The sequence below is a fragment of the Pseudorca crassidens genome, chromosome 3 (genome assembly GCF_039906515.1).
Source record: "Pseudorca crassidens isolate mPseCra1 chromosome 3, mPseCra1.hap1, whole genome shotgun sequence".
NCBI classification, from domain to species: Eukaryota; Metazoa; Chordata; class Mammalia; order Artiodactyla; family Delphinidae; genus Pseudorca; species Pseudorca crassidens.
In genome coordinates, this window is record NC_090298.1 from 8,999,147 (window position 1) to 9,022,710 (window position 23,564).

The 23,564-nt window shown below is 45.3% G+C and overlaps 1 protein-coding gene across 3 annotated transcripts; it reads right to left on the minus strand.

Moving 5' to 3' along the window:
• Positions 1-7,053: 7,053 nt before the first annotated feature.
• ATPSCKMT (ATP synthase c subunit lysine N-methyltransferase) lies at positions 7,054-23,343 on the minus strand. Of its 3 annotated transcripts, none has more exons than XM_067730367.1 (6): positions 23,153-23,343; positions 17,296-17,585; positions 15,617-15,754; positions 14,052-14,102; positions 10,357-10,406; positions 7,054-7,418 (listed from the first exon to the last, which is right to left on the minus strand). In XM_067730367.1, exons 1-6 carry the CDS (start codon positions 23,178-23,180, stop codon positions 7,304-7,306), a joined length of 672 nt encoding a protein of 223 aa, XP_067586468.1. In that variant the 5' UTR covers positions 23,181-23,343; the 3' UTR covers positions 7,054-7,303. The 3 variants fall into 3 exon arrangements, 2 of the variants coding, with proteins under 2 accessions (XP_067586468.1, XP_067586466.1); XR_010941877.1 differs by lacking the exon at positions 10,357-10,406 and adding an exon at positions 7,738-7,900 and having other exon boundaries at positions 7,287-7,418; XM_067730365.1 differs by lacking the exon at positions 10,357-10,406 and having other exon boundaries at positions 23,153-23,332.
• Positions 23,344-23,564: the final 221 nt, after the last annotated feature.

A 23,564-nucleotide genomic window follows, 5' to 3' on the forward strand; every position in this document is an offset into this window, starting at 1 on the left:
CTATATTTATAGCCAACCGTACAAGACCTCGCCAAATGAATGTATCCACGGAGTTTGGGATATAGATGGAGTTTTGTGAAATTATTCTGACACAGCTGCCCAATTGCTCATCCTACAATATTATGGAGAAGAAAACTCACTTGATTCCTCCCTTGAATCCTTGAATTAAACCTAGTGATCGATGAGCTACTGTTTTATCCATCCTTCCGGATAACGTTCACACCATAATATTAAATGAGAAAGAGTTAAGACATCTAATCTCCCTCACCTGGAAAAGGCATATGGTTTTTGTTTGTTTGTTTTGCGGTACGCAGGCCTCTCACTGTTGTGGTCTCTCCCATTGCGGAGCATAGGCTCCGGACGTGCAGGCTCAGCAGCCATGGCTCACGGGCCCAGCCCGGATCTTCCCGGACCGTGGCACGAACCCGCGTCCCCTGCATCGGCAGGCGGACTCCCAACCACTGCGCCACCAGGGAAGCCCAGGCATATGGTTTTTGTTGCTCATATTCCATTTGCATCAGTCCACTGGGTCACGAGTGCACCAATTCCAATACAACTGTAACACGTCCTTATTACAGCAACACTTCACTCCGAAGGGAGAAGGAGTCCTGCCCGAGAGGATCCTGGACGACTAAAGTTTTCTACCTGAGCGAAAAACTTTATTGTGTTATTTAGATGGAGATTTTCTTACATTTATACAAATATCCATCTTTTTCCATTTAAGTATATGACCTGCACCGTCTTTGGGGAAAAAGAGCTCCTCCTGTTTAATACCTGCTATGATGAGTAGTATTTTCATTCGTCCAAAATAACCTAGTTCCTAAATGGAGCTCTTCAAGGAAGAGGACACTCCTCTGATGAAGAGGCAGCTGAGACGTTCCAGAACAGTGACATGTCCTCCTGCCGCCCGGCGGGTGGGGGCAGGCACCTGGCAGGGGGTCCCACCCTCCATGTCCCCAGCACCATGGCCTGGCCCCTGCACGGAGCCCTTGACCCAGAGAGAAACCTGGCTCTCGTCTCTCACACCAAGTTCCTCTGGCCTCAACTTCATAACTTTAACTTCCACTAAGATTTTCCCAATTCTTCTGTTCTCCAGTTAAAATTCTCAACACCGAATCCCGCAGCTCAGCTCGCGTCTATCCGCCAGCCGCACCAGATGTCCAAACCTGGGCCGACAAACTGCAGAAGGGTCGCGGGCTTCTGGTCCTCAGAAGGCTGCTCCGGGGACAAGGTTCTGGGTGAGGCAGCGTCAGAAGGGAATGAGGCACCGTTAGTGACCTATTTCCACCAGAGTCTTCAGAAACAGTCCCCTGGTTTAATCAGGACCCAGGGAACACAACTGTGTTCTCTCCAGCTGAGCCCTTGGCAGGGGGCGGGGGGGGGGGTATAGATTCCAACTTCCTTCTCTGGTCCTACACATTTCTCAGCTGGAGTCCTGATACGTTTCTCTTCACTCATCTGCACCCCAGTACTTCAACTACCTTGTTAGCAAATCACAGCCTCCTTGTGTTTGGGGATGCTGAGTTCTGCAGTTGTGTGACTGGCCTTCACCGCTGAAGGCTGCTGTGATGCCTCCCAGACCCCCGGAGGTCGGCGGCCCCGCTAAGATGGGAAAACTCATCATCATTTCAAGTCTTAGGACTCAGCCTGCTTGTGGAAGGATCCCTTCGGCAACATCCCCACCAAGTGGCTGTCCAGCCTCTGCTCCAGCATCTCCAGTGACAAGGGACTCACCAGGTCCAGAGGCAACACATTTTGACTTTAAATGACTTTATTAGGACTGTACTTCATCCTGAGGGTGAACGTCACGTCCCTCTGGCACCCACCCAATGACCCCAGTTCACACCCCAGAGCCACAGAACAGGTCGAATTGCAGGGAAGCAGCCAAGTGTAGTAAGACCCTGCGCCTCCGGGTCAGGTTGTAACTGAGCAAGTTAATGATGACACACCACCACCCCCGCCTTGGTTAAAAAAGGAAAAATAAGTAAAGACGGTGCCACCTCCCTGAGGATGAGAACGGGACAGTTCCAGTGCATGGAAACCCAGGCACACAGCCGTGTTATCACTTTCCTTTCTGCTGCTGCTTGGAAGCCCTTCAAAAGCTGAAAGCTCTTTCCTCCGAACCGTCTCTCACCCAGGATAAACATCACAACCACTCTGTGCCTCTTAGGATGTCTTTTCAGGACACTTTACCATCTAGAAGTCACTCTGCTTATCAATGCGGTTTCTTCTGCTCCCTTTTCTAATTCTAGTTTTTTACATCACCCATGTTAGTTTAGAGACAAACTGCCAAAAGCTTCCCCCGTGTGAGCCTGGAGGGGAGACCTGGGGAGGAGACCCCTCCCGGGGAGGCCTCCTTTGCGAGCATGGTCCAACCACACCCTCCAACGGCCCACTAGAACTTCTGGAGCCTATTCAGTCCTGACCATCAGGTCAGCGGGATGGTTTGCTGCCCTTCACAGCCGGCACATGGGAGAGTTCTCTTGAAGCTTAGCTCCCTTTAAGTTCCTTTCCTCATCAGAGCTAAGGGAATGCTGGCTAGGGCCCGGACAAGTCTGGGCAGTGCCAAGCGTGGCTCTCTTAAGTACCAGTTTGTCTTAGCCCGGGCTGCTCTAACTGGGGGGCTTAAACACCAAGCATTTACCTCTCACAGTTCTGGAGGCTGGGGAGTCCAAAGTCAAAGCGCTGGCTGATCCAGAGTCTGGTGGGGGCCTGCGTCCTCGTTCATAGATGGCCCTTTTCTCGCTGTGTCCTCACGTGGTAGAAGGGGTGAGGGAGCTCTCTGGGGGTCTCTTTTATCAGGGCACTAACCCCGTTGATGAGGGCCCCACCCTCATGACCTAAAGCAAAGGCCCCACCTCCTGATACCATCACACTGTGGGGGGGTGGGGGGGTTAGGATTTCAACACAGGAATTTTGGGGGACTCAAACGTGCAGTCCATAACACAGCTCCTCTACTTGGCAACCCTACCTGTCAAGAAAGGCAGTCCAAGGTGATTTCTTCCTTTTTCTAATTCCTTTCCCATCCTGAGAAATCATCTCTCCCCCTACAGGACTCCCTGGGCGTAGGGATACAGCTGAAGCTCTGCTATTATTCATCCCTGCCTGTGTCCCCAAGGACAGGATGCTCTCCTCAGATGTCACTGTGAAGGCCACGTCCAAGTTCACAGCCCCCTTGACTTGGTAAAGAGTTCCCAAACACCACTCTGGGAGCAGGCTTCCCTGCTCCTGGGAGCTCGCCGTCTCTCTGGGACACTCCAGACATACCTTCCAACCTCGCTAGCAGGTGTTGCCTCCTCCAGGGCCCTCCAGACGGGGGGAGTGGGCTCATTCACACTGCCGGGCACCTCTCACCCCAATGCAGCCTCAACCCTCCTGTCTCCGTCAGGCTGCTGAGGGTGCAAATAACACAGCACCCACGTAAAAACAGCTTAAGAACAACATGGTTTTATCACTTCACCGCACAAGATGTCTTGAAGTCAGAGGCTCCAGGTCGGTTCAGCCACTCAGTGCGTCATCAAAGAAAGACCCAGAGTCTTTCCTTCTTTCTGCTCCTCCAGCCTCAGTATCTTGGGTTTCATCTTCATTTTTTCCCCAGTGGTTGCAAACTGGCTGCTAAAACTTCAGGTGTTACTGCCGCAAAACCTTTCCCGAAGTTGCTAGCGGATGGACCCTCCAACCTCACTGGAGGAAACTGGATTACTTGCCCACAGCCCATCCTGACGCCCAGGCGATGGGATCAGACAACGGGCAGGGCCCACATTCCCTGAACTCATCAACGCCTGACACCTGGATAACTGGTGCCTGTCACCAAGGAGAGGGGAGATGGCTGTTGGGCAGAAGGGAGCAGAGTCTGCACACCCCCTTGGCTGGTCTACTGGCACCCCCTGCTGCCTGGGTCAGCAAACTTTGCTGTCCAGACCAGGTGAGGAATACTCCACCATGGCCCACACGACTCCAACATCTTAATAAAGGGCTGATCACACTAGGGCCACAGTGGGCAACGAGCCACACCACACAGCCAAGGGATGTGCTTCTTGTCTGTCGAGACTTAAGTAGACTCCTGTCGTATGTTCTGCAATGGCTTCAAGGTCTTTTCTGGAATGTGCTCGGCCAGGGCTAAGCTAGGAAATACACATACTAGCACAAGCTTAGGAGACTCCTGGACGTGAGGACACTGAATTCTTCACAGCAGGTCTTTAATAATTTTGGCCATCAGGGAAAGTACTTTGGCAGTGGGGTAGTATCCAGTTGCGTGGTTTAAATATCAGGAATCTTACATTTTTTTTATTCTGGCTATCACCTGTCCTGGTGTATGCCGTCTCCCAGCAACGGTGAACAATGTATGTGGAAGAGTCTCATTTCCTACACCTTCTAAACTTGGTTTCATGTGCAGTTGGTGGAGCTAAGCATTTCGAGAAGTCTGAATGCCAGAGTTGGCTGAGGGTCTGATGAGGTGCCCACCTGGCACACCTGGGGAACACAAGCATTGCAATCCTGGGGCCATGCTTCCAGAGAAAGATGCGTTCAGATGGAAATGTGCTCAAGTCTTTGAGCACCTGAGTGTTAATGGAACCTCCAGGTCTGTTCACAAAGGCTCCTATTATGCTACATGACCCCTAAGCTGTATTTCTACTGTTTTATTTAACTTTAAATTTTATCAGGTTAGCACTTGCCTCTGATTTCAATCTGTATAGACATTTTTTGAATCCCATTTTTGACATCAAATATAGCAGCTCTCATTCCCTGCCTCGTGTTGTTTGCAAATTTGATCAGTATCCTTAACCTAGGAACTAAAAGTCAATTAAAGACCCTGCAGATGCCATGAATCACAGAACTTCTATGAAACGGTCCGTTTTTCTCTGAGGTTGCAGGACCAAGCATCATCTAATTCTCAGGAAGTTAAAGGAGGAACCCCCAAAACAGCCAAGTCATACATGACTCTGCAGATAGCCTGATGCCTCTACAAGTCCAGCAGGAATATGTCTAGGAAATTATGGAATACCTCCAAGGTTCCACAAAACCCGGCCTCTGCCCACCCCACCCTCCTGGCAGGGAGCTATGAGAGGTCCCTCTCCAGATGCACCCAGCCAAGTTACAGGTCTGGCTGGAATGGAAGGTGGCAGCAAGGGGAAGACACCAAAACTACACACAGCGAGAAAGAATTTGTTCTTCGTAAGGAAATCAGGGACTATTGGGAAACGGATGGATGGTGACAGCTAAAAACCTGACACATGTCCCCAACATCCCAGCCCCTCACCCCAGACACACAGTTTCTCTCTACACCACCCACTGTTTACCTCTTCCAGAGAATTCACACACAGTGACATTCACTCACCTGTTTGTTTGTCTCTCTTCTAGAACACAAATCCCATAAGATTCAGGAACTTGCATGTCATTAACCATTGAATTGGAAAAGCTTATTATACAGCAGACACTCAATAACCATTTGCTGAATGAATGAATGAGTCCACAGTGGCTTCTCACTAAAATGAAGATTATCAAATTGATCATATTTTTATCAGTTTAGTTAAAGATGCAAACCATCTCACTTTATATCAAATCTCTCTTAAAATGCTTTGGTATTTAGATTTCAGGTATATAACTGGGAGTTTATTTTCCATGATACACAAGGATTATTCAACCCCCATTCAATATTAATTTTTCAGATATGTGAAGCTTGTCTACTCACATTCAGAGGTTTTCCTTAACTTGTCTTTATCTAAATCAGTCAAGTCTCTTCTCATAAATGAGAAATATTAAATAAATGGCTGCTTTCATAAAATAAAGAAGTGACTAGCAGAAATAATCTGCAACTTCTGTGAACAAGCTTTTCTTTAGTGTCTAAAATAATAAATGCCACTTACAGGCCACGGACTTTGTGCCATGAGTTTTACAGATCGGTCCCCAGCCCCCTATTCAGTGTATCATTATCCCAATGACAGGGCTGCTCAGGAAACCAAGGGAAAGCCTCTTGTCCAAGGTCCCTGCTAATGAGGAAGCAGGATCTGAACCCAGGTCTGGCTTACACCAAAGCTCAGGATTGTTTATTTTACTATTAAATCCATACCAACTACTCCACTATACCTTGTGTCTTCTCTGAATACCAGAGTTCATCATATCTGAGATTCTGTCTATGGTGGGTGACATACAACTACCTCATGAAGTACAGCACTGCCAATTACAGTGATAAGACACCATCAACTGGAAGGTACATCACAATTTCAGACATGTTAAAATGTGTATTTATAGACACACATTGACACACACATGCACAGCTTAGATTCAACAAAATACAGTAATCCACTAACTTTGGAAAAAAATATTCCTAATAAGTGTTATAAAATATAAATACTGGGCTTCTCTGGTGGAGCAGTGGGTAAGAATCTGCCTGCCAATGCAGGGGACACGGGTTCGATCCCTGGTCCGGGAAGATCCCACATGCCGCGGGGCAACTAAGCCCATGCGCCACAACTACTGAGCCTGTGTTCTAGAGCCCACAAGCCGCAACTACTAAGCTTGCCTGCTGCAACTACTGAAGCCCGCACGCCTACAGCCCATGCTCCACAACAAGAAAAGCCACCACAATAAGAAGCCCACGCATCACAACGAAGAGTAGCCCCCGCTCACCACAACTAGAGAAAAGCCTGTGTGCAGCAACGAAGACCCAACACAGCCAAAAATAAATAAATAACTTAATTAATTAAATTTTTTAAAAAAATTTTAAAACTATATATATATATATATAAATACCTCTCTAAATCCTTCAGAAAATTAATTTTGACCTAGTACAGAAAAAAAAGAGATAAATCTCAAGTGTGAATAAAGTTACAGGAAATTGCAAACATTTACAAATGCATTCCCTCCTTTTAAATTGTTTCTTCTCATCTGTGGCATTAAAGCATGTTCTTTATAATGTGAAGAGCTGCTGACATCTCTCCCACCCATCAACATGACCATAGCTCATCCATATTTTCACACACCCGAGTGCATGAAAAGCAGTAAGCACATTTGTTTTGAACACACCATGAAAGGAGCTTTAAATCTACCTGCTGTTCTCAACTTCTGTTTATTTTCTCCAAAAGTTAAGGAAAGCAATCATAATTTCTCATTCCATAACAAGGAAAAATATCCTCTTTGCTGAAGACACAGCCTTAAGTCTCTATAAAATCAAAGACCCCCAACACTTCAGAAAATTCTCTGGATAAAGTTTATATTTGAATGACCAACTGGAAATGCACGGATCTTCAGGGCCTTTTCTTACTTCTCCTGAAAGAACTGGCATCGTAGGCCCACACGGTGTCTATCCCCTCCCCTGTGACCTGGGCCGGGGTCCAGTGTGGGAAGGGGAACCGGCAAGCAATGACTCTAGCCTCGTCCTCAAGTTCAAGCTCAAGCTTCTTCTCCAACTGCAGCATCTGTGGAGAACGACAGCCATCATTTCAGTGAGCGGATAGTCGGAGGAAATGATTTCTCAATGTCCTTTTGTATCTGCATCCCTGAAAAAAGCCTGTGCAAAATTACTGATTGTAAAAATACCACTCCTGGGCATAAATACATCATCAAATAATCCATCAAAATACAGAAGTCACATGAACAACAGTTATAAGAATATTCTAGTATCAATTATAAAATTTGTCATTTATAGCAGATGTGTATCACAGAGTTCACTTTCCTGACTAAAATCATGATGTGGCAGTAATTAATGTGAGAAGCAGCCTTAAATTATTTACCTACCTAAACATTTCAATCTACCTGTCTCAATTATTTATCTTTTTCCACATTTTTAACATGTCTGAAATCAGGATACATCGTACAATTGACATTGTCTTAGAACTATAATTGGCAACATTTTTTTTTCTTTCCCAATAGCAATGGTACATCTTAAAATCAACAGCACCTAAAATCAACAAAAAATGGTATAATTAGACCATGAAAAAATATACACATTCTACCAACTTGAAATATGATGAAATATTTCATAGTTTTTTTTTTGTTTTTGGGGGGTTTTTCTTTGCAGTACGCAGGCCTCTCACTGTTGTGGCTTCTCCCGTTGTGGAGCACAGGCTCCGGGCGTGCAGGCTCAGCAGCCATGGCTCATGGGCCCAGCCGCTCCGCGGCATGTGGGATCTTCCCAGACCGGGGCACGAACCCGTGTCCCCTTCATCAGCAGGCGGACTCTCAACCACTGCGCCACCAGGGAAGCCTGCTATTTCATAGTTTTTAAAAATGCATCCATAATACACTGATAATTAATTTCTTGATAGTCAATATAACTTATAAAAAATAAAATCCTCTTATCACTTTTGCATAATTTTATTACTATCTGTGAAGGAGGAGTTTTACTGCTTGCTAAGAGTACTGACATTGTAATTACGTCAGCAAATTAACAGCTGCTTAAAATTTTATCTTCAGGTCCTAAAATTATATTACCACCTTCACCTCCTAAAAACATCTTTTCTACTTTATTCCTTTGTTATTTTGGAATAATTTCAATTTATAGAAAAGTTGCAAGAATAGAGCAAAGAACTCCTGTATTCCTTTACCCAGGTTCACCAATTTTTAATAGTTTGTCTTATTGCTCTCTTCCCCTCTCTCTGAACATTTTTTCTAAACCACTTGAGAACAGGTCGCATACAACATGGCCCTTTACTCCTTGATACTTCGGTGTTTTCTAAGAAAGAGACCCAGCACAATTATCAAATTCAGGAAATTTAACATTGTATTCCAGTAATAATAATTCCAATAGCATCCCAATTTTGTCAAATGTCCCAGTAATGTCCTTCACATTGTCCCACAGCCGGGCTCCCACACTGCATGGAGCTGTAATGGTTCCTCAGCCTCCTTTAGTGTCTCACGACAATAACCTCCTTTAAGAACACAGGCCAGGGCTTCCCTGGTGGCGCAGTGGTTGAGAGTCTGCCTGCCCATGCAGGGGACACGGGTTCGTGCCCCGGTCCAGGAAGATCCCACATGCCGCGGAGCGGCTGGGCCCGTGAGCCATGGACGCTGAACCTGCGCGTCCGGAGCCTGTGCTCTGCGACGGGAGAGGCCACAACAGTGAGAGGCCCGCATACCGCAAAAAAGAAAAAAAGAAAGAACACAGGCCAGTTATTTACCGGACGTCCCTCTGACACGGGCTCATGATGACTCGGTGCGCGCGTCCTTGGCAACGCCCCACGAGCGGGGCTGTGGACTTTGCAGGGCTCCACGGTCCCGAGTCCATGGGGTCCTCCTGCTTTGAGGGTGACGTACCACTCAGTCAAGGAGCTTTCTGGTGTCTCCAGTTTGGTTACTACTGCTCCTTTGCAATGGGTAAGCAATTGCGGGGAGACGCCTTGAGAAGATGCAAATGTCCTATTACTCATCCAGCTGCCCCACTCAATGCAGCATTCCTGATGATTCTGCCTGAGTCAAGTTTTACTGTAAGGACTGAAAGTGGCAATTTGCTAATTCCATCCTTCCTCCCAGATCGACAGTCAAAACGTCGAGGAATAGCTTTCCCTTCTGTCTCTCCATCACTGTAAGTGTGAACTCCTAGATTCTCACTTCGTTCGATGGGTTACAACCCACCATCGTCCTTGTTTACTCTAGCACACAAATTGTCCCAGCTTGGCCACTGGGAACTCCCTCAAGCTGGCTTCTCTCTCCTGTCGATGTGCCCCATCAAACATTCTGAGCACCTCCTGCTATTTGGGCTCAACAAAATGTTCCAGGCTTTTGTGTCTTCCCTTCCTCAGCCCCGGAATCAGCCATTTCTCAAACATTCCCGGTTCCTCTGAGTGAGAAACGATATTTAGAAACCAAGATCTGAGCAAAACCTACTCCCTTTAAAAGTAACCAATTAAATCAAGATGAACAAATCAATAGGGCTTCTAGGAAGATTTTATTCCTCACCTATATATCTTTAAAGAAAGGTTTGGAAAAATTCCTCTAACCTGACCTATGGCTGCAGTGAGCCAGAATTCTGATTCTTCATTAGAATCAATACCAAGATAACAAAGAATAAATTCCATTAAGGATGGAATATTTCCATTCTTTTAACAGCTAGTAAAAGATTGCTTTTTTAAAAAATAAAAAAAAGGAAAAGTTTTCTTCCTTGAAGGAAAAAATTAAATAAGCAAAGAATAGGACAATATGTGTTTTTCCAAAATATCAGATGTTTCTTATGGTAATTTTGTTCACAGAAACGACAATTATAAATTTATTCACATTACCATTCTTCTTTTCTTTTTTACAGATCTTTTATTTCCAAATGACTGTCATATGCTAAGTCAAGATAAACGTACAAATGAAAGGCACTATTTCAATCATAAGAAATTAACTGACTAAATTACACATAAATATGCAACAAACCTGGGTCTTGATATCATACACAAAGAGAAGCCATGATGTGCCACGTCCGCCTAATGAAATTCAAAATTATTCATACAATTACACGTTTCAAAGTGACACGAACTCATCGTATTCTAATTACATCTTCAAAACTTTAAACATAAGTTGAAACCAGCTCAAAGGCGTAAGACACATTAGAGAAGTGCACCTGCAGCTCCAAGCCACTTGGTCACTCCTCCCTGGAACGGGCTTCTCTTGGCTTCTGGAGTAACCCACATACACACCTGCTCTCCCCCTCCCCCTCCCCTCCCCTCCTCCTCCCTCTCCCCTCCTCCCCTCCCCCTCCCCCTCGAGTCCTTTGCTGGGGGTCAAGGCTCAGGCCTTACACGGCTCCGGCCCCTCCCCAGGTGACCTCAGCCACTCCTTGGCTTCAACTCCTGGCACTAATGTCCCACGAGCCCTCCCTCCCATGCCCCAGACTCCTGGCATCCACCGCCGCCCACCTGACATATCCACACGCGTCCCAGACTGCACAGGCCACGTGGAATTCCTGGTCTCCCCTCCCGTCCCTGCACACTCTGCCTGCACCTTTCCGGGCTCAGCAAACTCCAGCAGCTCAGGCCAAACACCTCGGGCCGCCCTGGGCTCCTTCCTCCCTCGTGCCCCCAACTGGATCTGCCTGCTCACCCTGTTGGTTCTCTCCTCACAACGCATCCAGAATTGGACCACCTCTCACCAGCTGCTCCATCGATGGCCCAGATGCCTGCCAGAGCTCAGACCCCGTCCCCTGGCTCCTCCCCATCTGCTCCCCATGGCAGCCTGTGTCCTTCCCGCCCAAGCCCTGTCTCTTCTCGGACCCCACCTCTCCCCTGCTCCCCTCCTCCTGCCCACCTCCCTGCTGCTCCTGGAACCTGCTCCTGAATGAATGAATGAATGATAAATGATTCGGTCATGAATCATGTTTCTTGATCAGAACATGATGATAGTATTTTCATTCATCAAGTCATAACAGGATTCATAACTAAAATTAAAGGAGTCACCCTCTGAAGTTACGAAACTTAATAGCCCACTGGAAGAGTGTACTTAATGCGTGTATTTATACGATATTCATCCGTTCGTTTGACACACGTTTCCTGGGCCATCACGGGGCCGGGTGCTGCTGAGCTGGAGGTCTGGCAGCGAGGACGACAGGTCCGCCCTGCTCCTGAGCTCACAGTGCGCGGTGCCCATGGCCGACAGCACCAAAGCCATCACACAAGGAAACGTGCGGCCATGTGTCCTCAGAGAGAGGAAAGGGCTCTGGAAGTCGGGGGTGTTGGGGCTTGTCTCACAGGGCGATCAGGGATGGCTCCTCGAAGGAAAAGACATCCGACCTGCGAGTGCTGAGCAGACGCTCCCTAACCAGGCCCAGAGCTGGGGGCACTGAAGTCAGAGAGAAGGACACACACCACCCCACACAGTACAGTTTAAGGGCCAAGAGAAGGATGGAGCTGGTGTGCAGAGGGCTGGCGGAAGCAGGACCACTCGGGCCATGTGGAGGGCCGGGCCTTACCCTCACTGCTTTCAGGTAGCAAGAAGTCACAGAAGGGTTTTCAACAAGGACACAACCGATCTGTCCCACATTCCAAAAAGACACTCTTGGGGCATGAGCTTGTGTTAAGTGCGGCTGTTTACCATCCTAGCACTGGCCTGCCAGGTCCACTGGCACCCTTACTCCTGCTACGCCGGACACACACCCAGGATCAAAGGTCAGAGCCGCTCTCATCTGAGCTACCACTGCACAGAGCTGCTAGGAAGCACCAGCCCGGTACCAGGGGCAGAGTGAGGATGGGTAACACCAGGGTCCGCACCTCTGGAGCTCCCTAAGCATCCTCCGGCTTCTCGCAGCCTCTGTGTGCTTCAGTTGCCATTGGAAACCTTTCCTGCCATGCTGGCTTTGTCCAGCCACCGAGCCACTGCCAGGAAACTGGCCAGGGAAATGCAGTCTATTAACAGAAAATGGCATGATGGGGCCCAGACGGGTTGAAGAACTTTCCAGCGCTCACACGATCCGCAGAGGGCCGACCCGGCCCCGTGAGTCCCCTGGGAGCACTCCCCTCCGCTCACTGCCTCCACGTAGGCAAGGCTTGACAAGGGGGAAAGCAGGGCCCTCCACCCGGAAACCAGGGCCCCCAGACCCACAGAAGCCATCTGGGCCCTGCACCCCGATCGATCCCCCTGCATGGAAGACTCCAAGTTGGCTGAATCCCTCTTAACCCAGGGAACGTGGGTGCTTCGTGTATTTCACCTGCTCCCTTTTTCTGGGAACAGTGAAATGCTGCAAGTTCCTTATTTAAGATTTCTCTGTGTACAGAAGAACGGACAATAATCGTAACAGTATTCTTCAAAATTACACACTCTTATTTCCCTTGAGTGAACAGTTCCCAAAACTGACTACAGAAGTGGTTAGAAGCACAAGGAACTAGAGCCCAGCAAAGGCCACTGCTGCCCCCCACTGGGACACAGCTGCTGCGGCCACCACGGGGCCTCTCAAGACAGCGAGGAATAAACAGCAACTTTCTATTTTTAGAAAGTACAGATTTCAAATTAAAGTTATTTGCCCCAAAATGCTAATTATTCCAAAAGAATGCCCAAACTTCACAATAAGTAGGAAGTAACCATCAAATTCCATAGCAATTCTACGATCCTAAATAGTTTTTTTTCTTTTCTTTTAATAACCAGGGATCATGCCTTTCTACCTCTTTTCATTTCTATAACAGAAGTGTAGATGCGGAGGTTTCATCTTAATTTTAGGCTTGCTAAGAATTACGAACATATAAGCTTCTGTCACTTTCAAGAATATCTAACAAAAGCACTTCTAAATAGACTTTTTAAAGAAAATGGCATCGCACTGAAAGTCCTAACAGTAAGACAAAACTTCTCCAGCGTTGAGACATCTTAAACAAAAAGTAAGGTATGAATAAGAAGGTATAACAACAAAAAAAGTAAATTTCTTTTTTTTTTAATTAAAAATCATATCAGTCATACAGTGGCATTTCAGCAAACATCCAATTTTACCAAGATTATTATGGCTACAATTATATACTTTGAAAAGTGAAGGGGGATTTCTTACTATGGTCTGTAAACCAACAATTACAATGAAAGCATCCCATTCTGGTCACCTTTCCAAAGGCTAAATTTAGGATCATTTTCAGTCTGATGCGGCAGCATTTTCACTTGTAAAAGTACAGAGTCAGAGTTCAATACAAATCAGTCAACTGAGGTCAGCTGAAACTAGTCAACGCTCATGCACCCTGAAAATCATCTCACTGCAAAATCCAAGGAATGATCAGCTCCAAGGGAACATTCCCTTAACTTTCCCAAGTGATTTCAGCAGAATATAAGTGAGTGAACGTGAAAATATCCACCCATATTAGACACCAGGAGCTCATAAAGCAGTTTTCAGACTGGAATTTTTAGGGCTTAGGTAGATCATTGAGACCTTTATCTGAAGCAAAAGTTTTAAACTACAAGACTGGATCTTTTATGATTAATCTTCTAGGGCCCTGAAGTACTTTGTTAAACCAATGATCTAAAATCCGATGTTCCCTCAGAATCTTGGGAGGCTGTCATTTTGCACATGGGGGAGCAGGCCTGAGATAGGTGGTCTGTTCGGGCTGGAAGCCCCCTCATAACCTAGAACCAAACACGCAGGGGGCAGGAGAGTGCATACTCACCATCTGGGGCACGCCAAAGACAACAACATTTGAGTACTGCGAAAAAGTGACCTAAAGGGGAGGGAAAAAACAATTCACAGATTAATTTTTGAAAGCCATACATTAGCTTAAGTTTTATTTCAAAATGAGTATCAATTTCCCATTTCACCCAACAGTGGGTTTTCGCAAAGAGTGGTCCTTTTTAAGATTTCCCACATTCACACTTTCGCCCGTGTTAGTTCATCTGTTACAGTTTTCCAAAAGTTTCCCGTAAGTTATCTCATCTCATCTTCACAGCCACTCCATGCAGGGCCACCCGGGGTCAACTGTCAGAAAGGCAGTGACTCATCCAGGGACCACTGGTGCTCATCAAGGTAGCCCGGGCCGTCTGCACCCCTGGCCCACTTTCTACTCCACTCTCTACCAAACGAGCTTAGCAAGAGCTCAAGGGATTTCAGAACCACCTGTTTTTCCTGTTGAGCCATCCTTAGAATTCTAGCCCCCCTCCTCTTCTCTAAAATACTAAGTAAAAGATGCAATGAAATGGTCTTTAGTTGGAAAACTGGGGGAAAAAGTGCTTCACCAGTCAAAATTCTTAGTGCCCAATAAAAGTTTTATTTACTCTATGGAGAGATCATTTACGTATATACAGAATAAAACTCGAGTGAATTTTTATAAGCTACTGATGACAATATTACAATGGGAAATTGTTATTTAAGAAAAAGCATTTTATGGAGCATTCCTAAAGCAAAATTACAGGGCACTTTTTAGAGAACAAGTAAACTTAGAAATATCTTGTGCTTTATGAAGACATGAAGGAACCATGACAGCATGGTTGGTGGATCCCTTCTTTTCTCCTGCACCATCTCTGTCTCTCTCTAGGTATGTATACACATACACACACACACACACACACACACACACACACACATACACACACTCACACACTCACACACATATAAACGCTCACACACATAAACCACATATACACACTTACACATATACAAACACACATGTACACACACATAAATACACACAGACACACACATACACAAACTCACACATATACAGTCTCACACACATACACACACATATACACACACATACACAAACACACATATACATAAACAGTCTCACATATACAAACACACATTCACACACACATACATACACATATACACACAAATAAACACACTCACACACATACACACATACAAACACACACACACACACCTACTATTTACCAAGAATGACATTAACAAGTTAATGCCTGTATTACGATGCATAAGACTTCCAAAAGAGATCAAAATCTTATCACTGCATAATAAATAGAAATGAGAACTTTTTAAATTGAGTAAATGAAATGCTAGTATTCACATGACCTGTAAGTTATAAACCTGAAGTTTCTACTCTAAAGTAGTGTTGATTTGTAAAATGTATCAGTTTAAAAGCTGTTCACATTTCATTATGCTGAAATATACACTTACATTTCTTCTTTTAATACATCTTCAGGTCTCAGTCATACTAATCATGAATTATAAAGTTTGGGGGTGGAGTTTCCTAGCACCATCCTCTGCCTTACTTACCTTCCACAAGTCTGAGATGTAAAATTTGGCCGATGCCTGCACCCCTTCCCGCCGAGCGCAGTATCTGGAGTACCAGACGAGCCAGGGGTTTAATTCATAACCCACAGCTGTGAATCCTTCCTTTGCAGCTGCTATTACCTGTGCGGAGAGGCCATGTTCAAAATAAGAAAAACATCAACTCACATAGTCAAATGATATGAAAACTTCCTATTTATGGTCTATAATCATAAAACATCCAATCAAAAGGTGTTTGTTCAAGACACCATTTAAAGGTGGGGCTCTGAAGTTACAATAGCTTTGTGGACAACGTAATGCCCATCCATTTAAACTCAGTTTTCTTATTTTTCTGTCGAAGATTTCACCTTGAGCATCAGAACAGGCTTGCTTTGGACAGCTGCCTAATTCATTCTGGACTGGCCCACCCCAGGAAGGGCTGACAAAAAGTTTCTGAAAACCTGCCTTCTCCTTCCATCACTGACGGAACAGCAGCAGGTGAACTGAGCGAGCCTGGAGACTGTTTTGTGAACTAGCTGTAACATGCAATGAGAACAACCGGTCAGTGAGGAACCTGCAATTAATTACACATTTCCTTGGTATTTAAAGATGGTTCACTCAAAATCGACAACAGGTAAAAGCAAAATGGAACGAGTCAGGATAAAGTCAAGTGCCGAATGTCCCCGGCCTCCAAAGGTGAGAGGGACGGTGGGCTGGGCTGCGGTCTCTGCTCACCCTGTTTTGCCACCACTGTTCAAGGGAGCAGCCCTGAAGGAACTGTCCCATCTACGGCAATTTCCCAAGTAACTACGGTGTCGCCCCTTTGCCATTTTCTTAGAAACCAGAAAGAGACCATCCAGAGATGTAAAGCGTTCATATCTGGATTTTAAAATGTCCTCCTAGTTAATATATAATCCCCGGATTTCTTCAAAACAAGTCACTCTTGCTGATTATTCCAGGTCACTACCATGAAACTGCAGGGTCCACGTCTGCAGGGGCAGTGAAAGGTGCTGTACCCTGCTGGTTTCCACACTAAATGTTTCCAGAACACGAGCCTATGCTTCTGCTATCCTCACTTTCTGCTCATCATCTGGGGGGAGGCCTAAAGATGGTGCCACCTTGCCCAACGAGGGACACCGTTGGCCAGTCAGTGGCTTTAAGTCTTTATTTATAGGTTCCCAGCTGGGGTCACAATGAGCTGAAGTCACTGAAAGTCTGATTTTTGGATAAGTGGGGCTCAACACATTGGCTCTTCCTTATTTAACTCAATATTACCACACAGGAATTATGATACTTGTATAAATACAGGTAAATGTAGAAGCATTTATGATGCAAAAAATGTAAAACAAACTACATGACTTAACATGTTTCTTCTGGTTATGTCACCTCTACTGCCTAAGTTTTTTAATGGACAACTTCATAATTACAAATTAGTTGTTCCTTTTTACCTGGCAGATCTACAGTGCACTTTCACCTTTAAGAAAAATTAAATCTGAGAAAAATAAATTCCAAAATCCCGCTGAAGGGCTTAGAAGTTCAGCCAAACAAACACAAAATTAAATGACTTTAATCAGGCTGTCAATTTAGCAAGTCTTTGCATAAGCCTCACAAGAAATGTGAAACAGAAATTTTAAACCTTAAAACCTAAAACAACATAAACCTTAAAACATCTTCGCATAACTCACGATACGTCCGTCGCCACTACCGATGTCTACCAGGGGTCCTCTCCTGCATCGCAACATTTTCACAACATTTTCAATCTGCTTTGCAGTTGCAGGTACAAAAGGCAAACAGATTCTTCGGAAGGCTGGTGTTATAAACGGTGTGGCCACAGCATACACGACCACCAGCGTCCCCCCAACAATGCCAGTAAATAAGAACCCCCAATTGCTTTTCTTCAAACTGTTGCCCTCAAGACTTGTAGGTGGAACACATCCTGACTGCCTTTCTTCTTTAAGTGTTTCTGGGGGTGTCCCTGGATTGAGAGCAAGCAGAAAAGATATATGTAGCACCAAATGGGAAATCCAAGGTAGGGGTGTTTTTTACAATTCTTATTGACAAATACACTCATGCTTTTTAAAGGATAATTTTGCTCAATACAATTTAAATTACAAATGTAGAATTCCACAATGAGTTCTAGAGTCCAGCAACTAAAGTGTTTTACAGAAAAGTATTCAATACTCATGGAAGACTAAAACCTTTTCTTTCCAACATATTGATTTTTTTTCTAGGCATCTTCCTTAGAAAACAATGTGTTCCAATCTATTTGGTATTTTATGAATCAGTATCCGTTAATTCAAATATTAACTATGTACTCCATATTTTTATGGTTCAGAACAAAGCCCCATAAAGAAATAAGCATGAAAATGTCTGATTATTACCCTATTTCAAATAGGATGAAAGTATTCTACATCAAAATTGGTCAGGCATCAATTATCCAGTTGTACAAATTCAATTCTGAAGTACAGAGGAGACAAAACTCAGGTTTTACTAAATATGGTAATAAGGAGATTTTTAAAGCAGATCCACAAAGAACAAAAAATAAAATAAGCATTTCAATGTTATCACAAGTACAGAATATAGCAAACTCTAGTCACTGATTACAGAGGAAACAAATGGTAACTTACATAACCTCCTCTTGAGTTTATCCTTTAGAACAGTATTCCTAATAGGATCTCAAGTTTTTTAAGTTGAAATTGACTTGAAATTAATTTCTAAATGGATTAATGATGAGCACAGCACAAGAGCGAAGGGCACGGCTGCAGAGGCTGCCAAGGTCAGGACCCTGGCTCCGCCCCTCACTAAGAGCTGTGACCCTTCACCTCTCCGAACCTCAGTCTCCTCCTCTGTAAGGTGAGGATCATGGGATCCTTGTGAGGATGAAACAAGGGGATACAGGAAGAGCACTCAGAACAGCGCCCAGCACCTGAACCCCACAGGGAACAAGCCCATCGCTGCCCTGAACCAGCTCTCCATCTCACTGAGGCGCTAAGACCAAAACCACAGGAATCTGCAGGAAAAAGGAGAGTGAGAGGAGGGGCGACAACAGAGTCTTATCCATCGAAGGCAGTAGTGTTCATAGTTTTGGCCTTAGTAAGCCATACAAAAGGCCCACTGGGTTAGTCTCCTGCTGCTGCTGTAAGAAATAACCACAAAGTTGGTGGGTTAAAACAACACGCATAGCTGATGCAGATGATTATAATTTTTATGACTTTCTGTTTGAATTAAAAAAAAAAAATCCCACAAGGACCCAGAGGCAAAAAATATATAAATCAATTTTCACTGCAAAGTGAAGGAGCTGTTACAGTGGAGGATTCCTGGACTGAATGTCAATATTATGACACAGTGTGAGTGTTTCGTGTTTGGTAATTGCAATCATTGTTGCTTTTGTCGTGGTCATCCATTTGCAATGCTTGGTGTCAGTCTATTTATCTCCTGTAAAAATAAAATACAGTGTGTGTGTGTGTGTGTGTGTGTGTGTGTGAAAAAATAAATAAAAACACGCATTTATTAACGTACAGTTCTGAAGGTCAGATGCCTGAAATAGGCTGGCTATGCTGTGTTCCTTCTGGAAGCTCTAGGGTAGGATGGGCCACCTGCATTCCTCGGCCACCGGTCCCACATCGCTCAACCTCTGGTTCCATCGCAACACCTCCTCTGACAGCCCTGCCCCCCTTTCCTTTATAGGAAAGGGATCCTCCCCTTGTGAGCACACTGGCCCACCCAGACAAGCCAGGATAATTCCCCCACGTCAAGGTCCTTAACTTAACCACATCTGCCAACTTGCTCCCCAGGTAGCGGCCTCGCAGGGTCCGGGGATTCAAACATGGACCTATTTCCGCCTACCATACCCATGAGATGTGGTCATCTGTCACAGCTGTGGTGAGGTCCAAATGTGAACACAGGACACACCAGAAGCTGGCCCACGGCTGTGAGTCACTGCTTGGGGGGGTGGGGGGAGGAGCTGACCCACCTCAGCATCTTTGTTGCAGCTTTGTTGTTGCTGCCCGAGGTGCCCTGAAGTGAGTTTTACAACTAGTGTCAGGGAGGAAAACCAGTTCAGACACAACAACAAAAGTCTATTGCTGATGCAGGCGATGGAAGTAAAGTAAAGTTTAGGAAAGTGATTGTGTTTGATAGAAAGCAAGAGTTTTAAATACATTCTCATTTATACTTTTCAGCATTGTATGGAGGAACTTACATGCTAATAGAAGTGCATTTGATTTTTCTTTTTTATAAGTCAAGGCACATCTGTCCTGCCTTGTGTAAAATCCTCCTGCAGGCATTCCAACTGTAGAGGACAGTGGTTAGGAAGATTCCAGCCACACAACTCTGGAGTCTCAGAACTGAACAGGTTGTGTGGCACTAGTTGTTGCTAAGGCTCAGTTTCCTTGCCTGTAACATTCTAAAATAATACTATCGTTACAGAGTTATTGGGTCAGTTAAATAAACAATGCATATAAAGCCCTTAGCACAGCCCGAGAGAGAAAGTGATGACTACTGGCCACTATTATTATTACTCTCAATACTATCACAGGGGGGCTCAACAATTTTTAACAGCTTTATTGAGATGTAATTCATATATCATACAATTTGCCCATCTGATGTGTACCATTCAAAGGTTCTTAGTAGATTCAGATATGTGTAACCATCACCATAGTTAAATTCAGAACTTCTTCATTACTTCCAGAAGGAACCCCTTATGCTTTTAGCCATCACCCCCCATCCTCCCCCCTGCCCCTCTGGCCCTAAGCGGCCACAAATCTGCCTTCTGTCTCTAAAGGAAGCAGACTTTCATGAGTGAAATCATACAGTATGCGGTTTTTGTGAGTGACTTTTCACCTAGCATAATGTTCTCAAGATTCATCCATGTTGTACTATGTATCAGCACTTTATTCCTCCTTATGGCCAAATATTTAATATCCCACTGTATGGATAGCCCACATTTTGTTTATCCACTTGTCTGTTGATGGACTGTTTCTCTAGTCAGCATAAGCCAATAGGGAGTTGATTAGACCAACACGAGTCAGATGACCCAAACGGTTTCACCTGTGTACACATGGGCCCTTCAACTTAATCAGCAAAAGATGTGATGAACTCCTGGTCTTCAGGGCCCCCATTAGCCTGAGTGAGTGGTGGGGGCCCAGTGGAGACAGTTACAAGGCAGGTTGTGAGAGATGCTCTAACGTGTACCAAACGCCATGGGAATACGACAGGAGGTGGAGGAAAGACTGATCCCAATGATGGAACCGGGAAGGTGTCGGCAGAAACAGAATCTGAGCGGGGCGTGAGGGTACAGGTTTCCCCCACTGTCCAAAAGCAGAGTGTTTCCATGAAATCTTTCGTAAGCCAAACGGCTTAAAGCAAAAGAAATCTAGGTGAAGCACGGATGCTCCCAGACACAGTTCAGGGCTGTGGCGGCTGGATGCTGAGTGTGGTTTCTGGGGAAGGAGCCTGGCGGGGCTGCTCCCGCTGCCGGGCGCACACTTTCTCCGGGACAGCTCCCTGCAAAACTAAGTCAGCACGCTGTGTTCCCTTTTCCCCCTTTGTCATGAAAGCAAAAACCTTCTTTGGACTCCTTTCAGTTTGGGAAAACAGGGGCTAATGTAGGTTTTTCACAAAAGCAAAGTGGTGTAAAGTTCATTTTCAAAAAGCAAAGGATATCTGTATTAGAAAAGGGACATTCTCAAAAGAAAGACGGACACCTTGGAACCAAGGCATGGAAGGCGGGGGAGCAGTTTGATGAGCACGGGGTGGGAGATAAAACAGGAAGGACGGGGGAGCCCTTGCACACCAGGTTAAACATGTACTTTATTCTTATGCACTGGGATGAAACTTTCTGTGCAAAAGCACTACAGTATTTGTGTTTTTTAGAAAGTCAACACTGGCAGCAGTGTACCCCTTGATGAAATCACTCAATCTTCTGTGTCAAGTTTTTAGACCTGCAAAAGTCTTTCAACGTCACAAAAACTTGCATGAGCTTTTGAAGAAGTTACTATGTAAATCCAATGTATATATCTAAAATATTGCTATGTCCGTTCAGTAAAAAATGCACTGATTTTTATCAGTGAAAGCCAATCCTTAAAAGATTCAAAGCTAAAATCAAGACTGCTTCTACAAATGTCTAATCCTCCGGATGGAACATGTTAGATTCAGTCTTACTGTCATATAAATGACATAAGATTTGTCACATGTGCTCTTTTGAACATGGCAACATTCCTTTACATGAGAGCTGTGGGGACCATTGGCTATTTTTGAGCACTTGGAGGGAGCCAGTTGTTGAAAGTAAATGACCCAGAAAAGTGAACTTCTGTTGTCTCCAGCCTTGCCTAGTTACTGACTTCTGATAATGGTTGAAAATCTCAATTTTCAGTGACAGATCTGGGTCAGCCAAAGCTAGAGGCAGTGACAGAGGCACAAAAAGGTACAGGGTTCTTATCCGAGTTCAAGCCAAAGGAAAAAGGCCAGGAAGAAAGGACAGGCCTTTTGGGGATTGGGACCTGCCGTTTGTTTAAAGTGGGGTTTATATTTGAACGTCGCAATATTTTAGGGCTGTTCACCGTGTACTTGCATATACATACAGGCTGAAAAACTACAGCATGTATTTTATGTCCCTTTAACGTATATTATTTTGTCCCTTAAGAAGCCTTTCTTGTACTGGTCTAACGTCATTTGTGTCTTTTTGAAACAGAATGTATTGACATTAGAAAAAAACTTTTTTTCCATGTTTTGACAGGAAATAACTGCATAGGGGACATCATTAGACATTTTCTATACTTCAGGACACTAATGAACCAAATGGATTACAGGATTCATCACCGTGAATGAGGAAACGCTGACTTGACCAAGCCAAAGTGAATTGAGACCAGAGCCAAAATGTCCTCGGAGCACCACTTAAGTGGGCCAAGCAACAGGAGAGGTTAAATGCCCACCACAAACCATCCAGTGACAAAGCCAATTCTTAACTTTCAGGCCACAGTTAAATGTTACAACCCACGCATTCATTTCAACATCTGAGCAGCCGATAAAGGCTAGGAATAATACAGCAGAGTAAGTCCCTATTCTACAGCAGCTAGAGTGCAGGGAGACTGGAAACCCATAACAAATAAGTCTAAGCCTAGAAAGTATTACGTCGTGATCAGCACTCCGAAGAAAAAGCAGCAGAGGGGATTCAGAGGACCTGGTATTACTTAGATAGGGCTGCCAGGAAAAGATCTTTCAGAGGCAGCACAACACAGGGCTTCAGAGTGGGACTCTTAGCGCAAGGCCAGGCCATTTTGCTTCTTACTAGCTGGGTAACTCTGGGCAAGTTACTGGAGTATTCGTGCAAAACGGTGATCTCTTTAACAAACACAAATACAAACAAATCTCTTTAACAAACACATAATACAAACAAACAGAGCTTGCTAGGGACCAGGCACTGTTCTCCCTGAATCCGTAAAGCAGCCGTAAACAGAGATGCTACTGTTACTATTGCCATTTTTGCAGACAAGTCACTTCTCCAAAGACACAGCTAGTAAGCGGCAGAGCTGTGATCCCCACCCGGACAGTGTGACTCCAGTGCCCACATCTCAGAAGACCGTTCCGGATTAAGTGAGTTATTCGCTCTGAAACGCTGAGAACAGTTCCTGGTGGCCAGATACCAGGACCGCCGCAGGCACAAGCACTGAGCACCAAACCCCAGACCTCGAGCCCGAGCAGCGGCCCCGCAGCTCTCAGTCCCGCCGCGCCGACACGGACCCGCTGCCTCGCTGACATCCCGGCTGACTGACCACCAGGCCCAGAAAGCCCACGCCGCGCCCCCGCCCGCGCCCGGAACACACCACCACGCCCGGAACACACCACCACGCCCGGCCGCGCTCACCTCCTTCTTCCATCGCGAGATCTCCGGTAGTTTTAAAAACAGGAAGTGGACTCTACCATCTCCTCGGAGCCGGGGTGGGAAGGAGGGAGA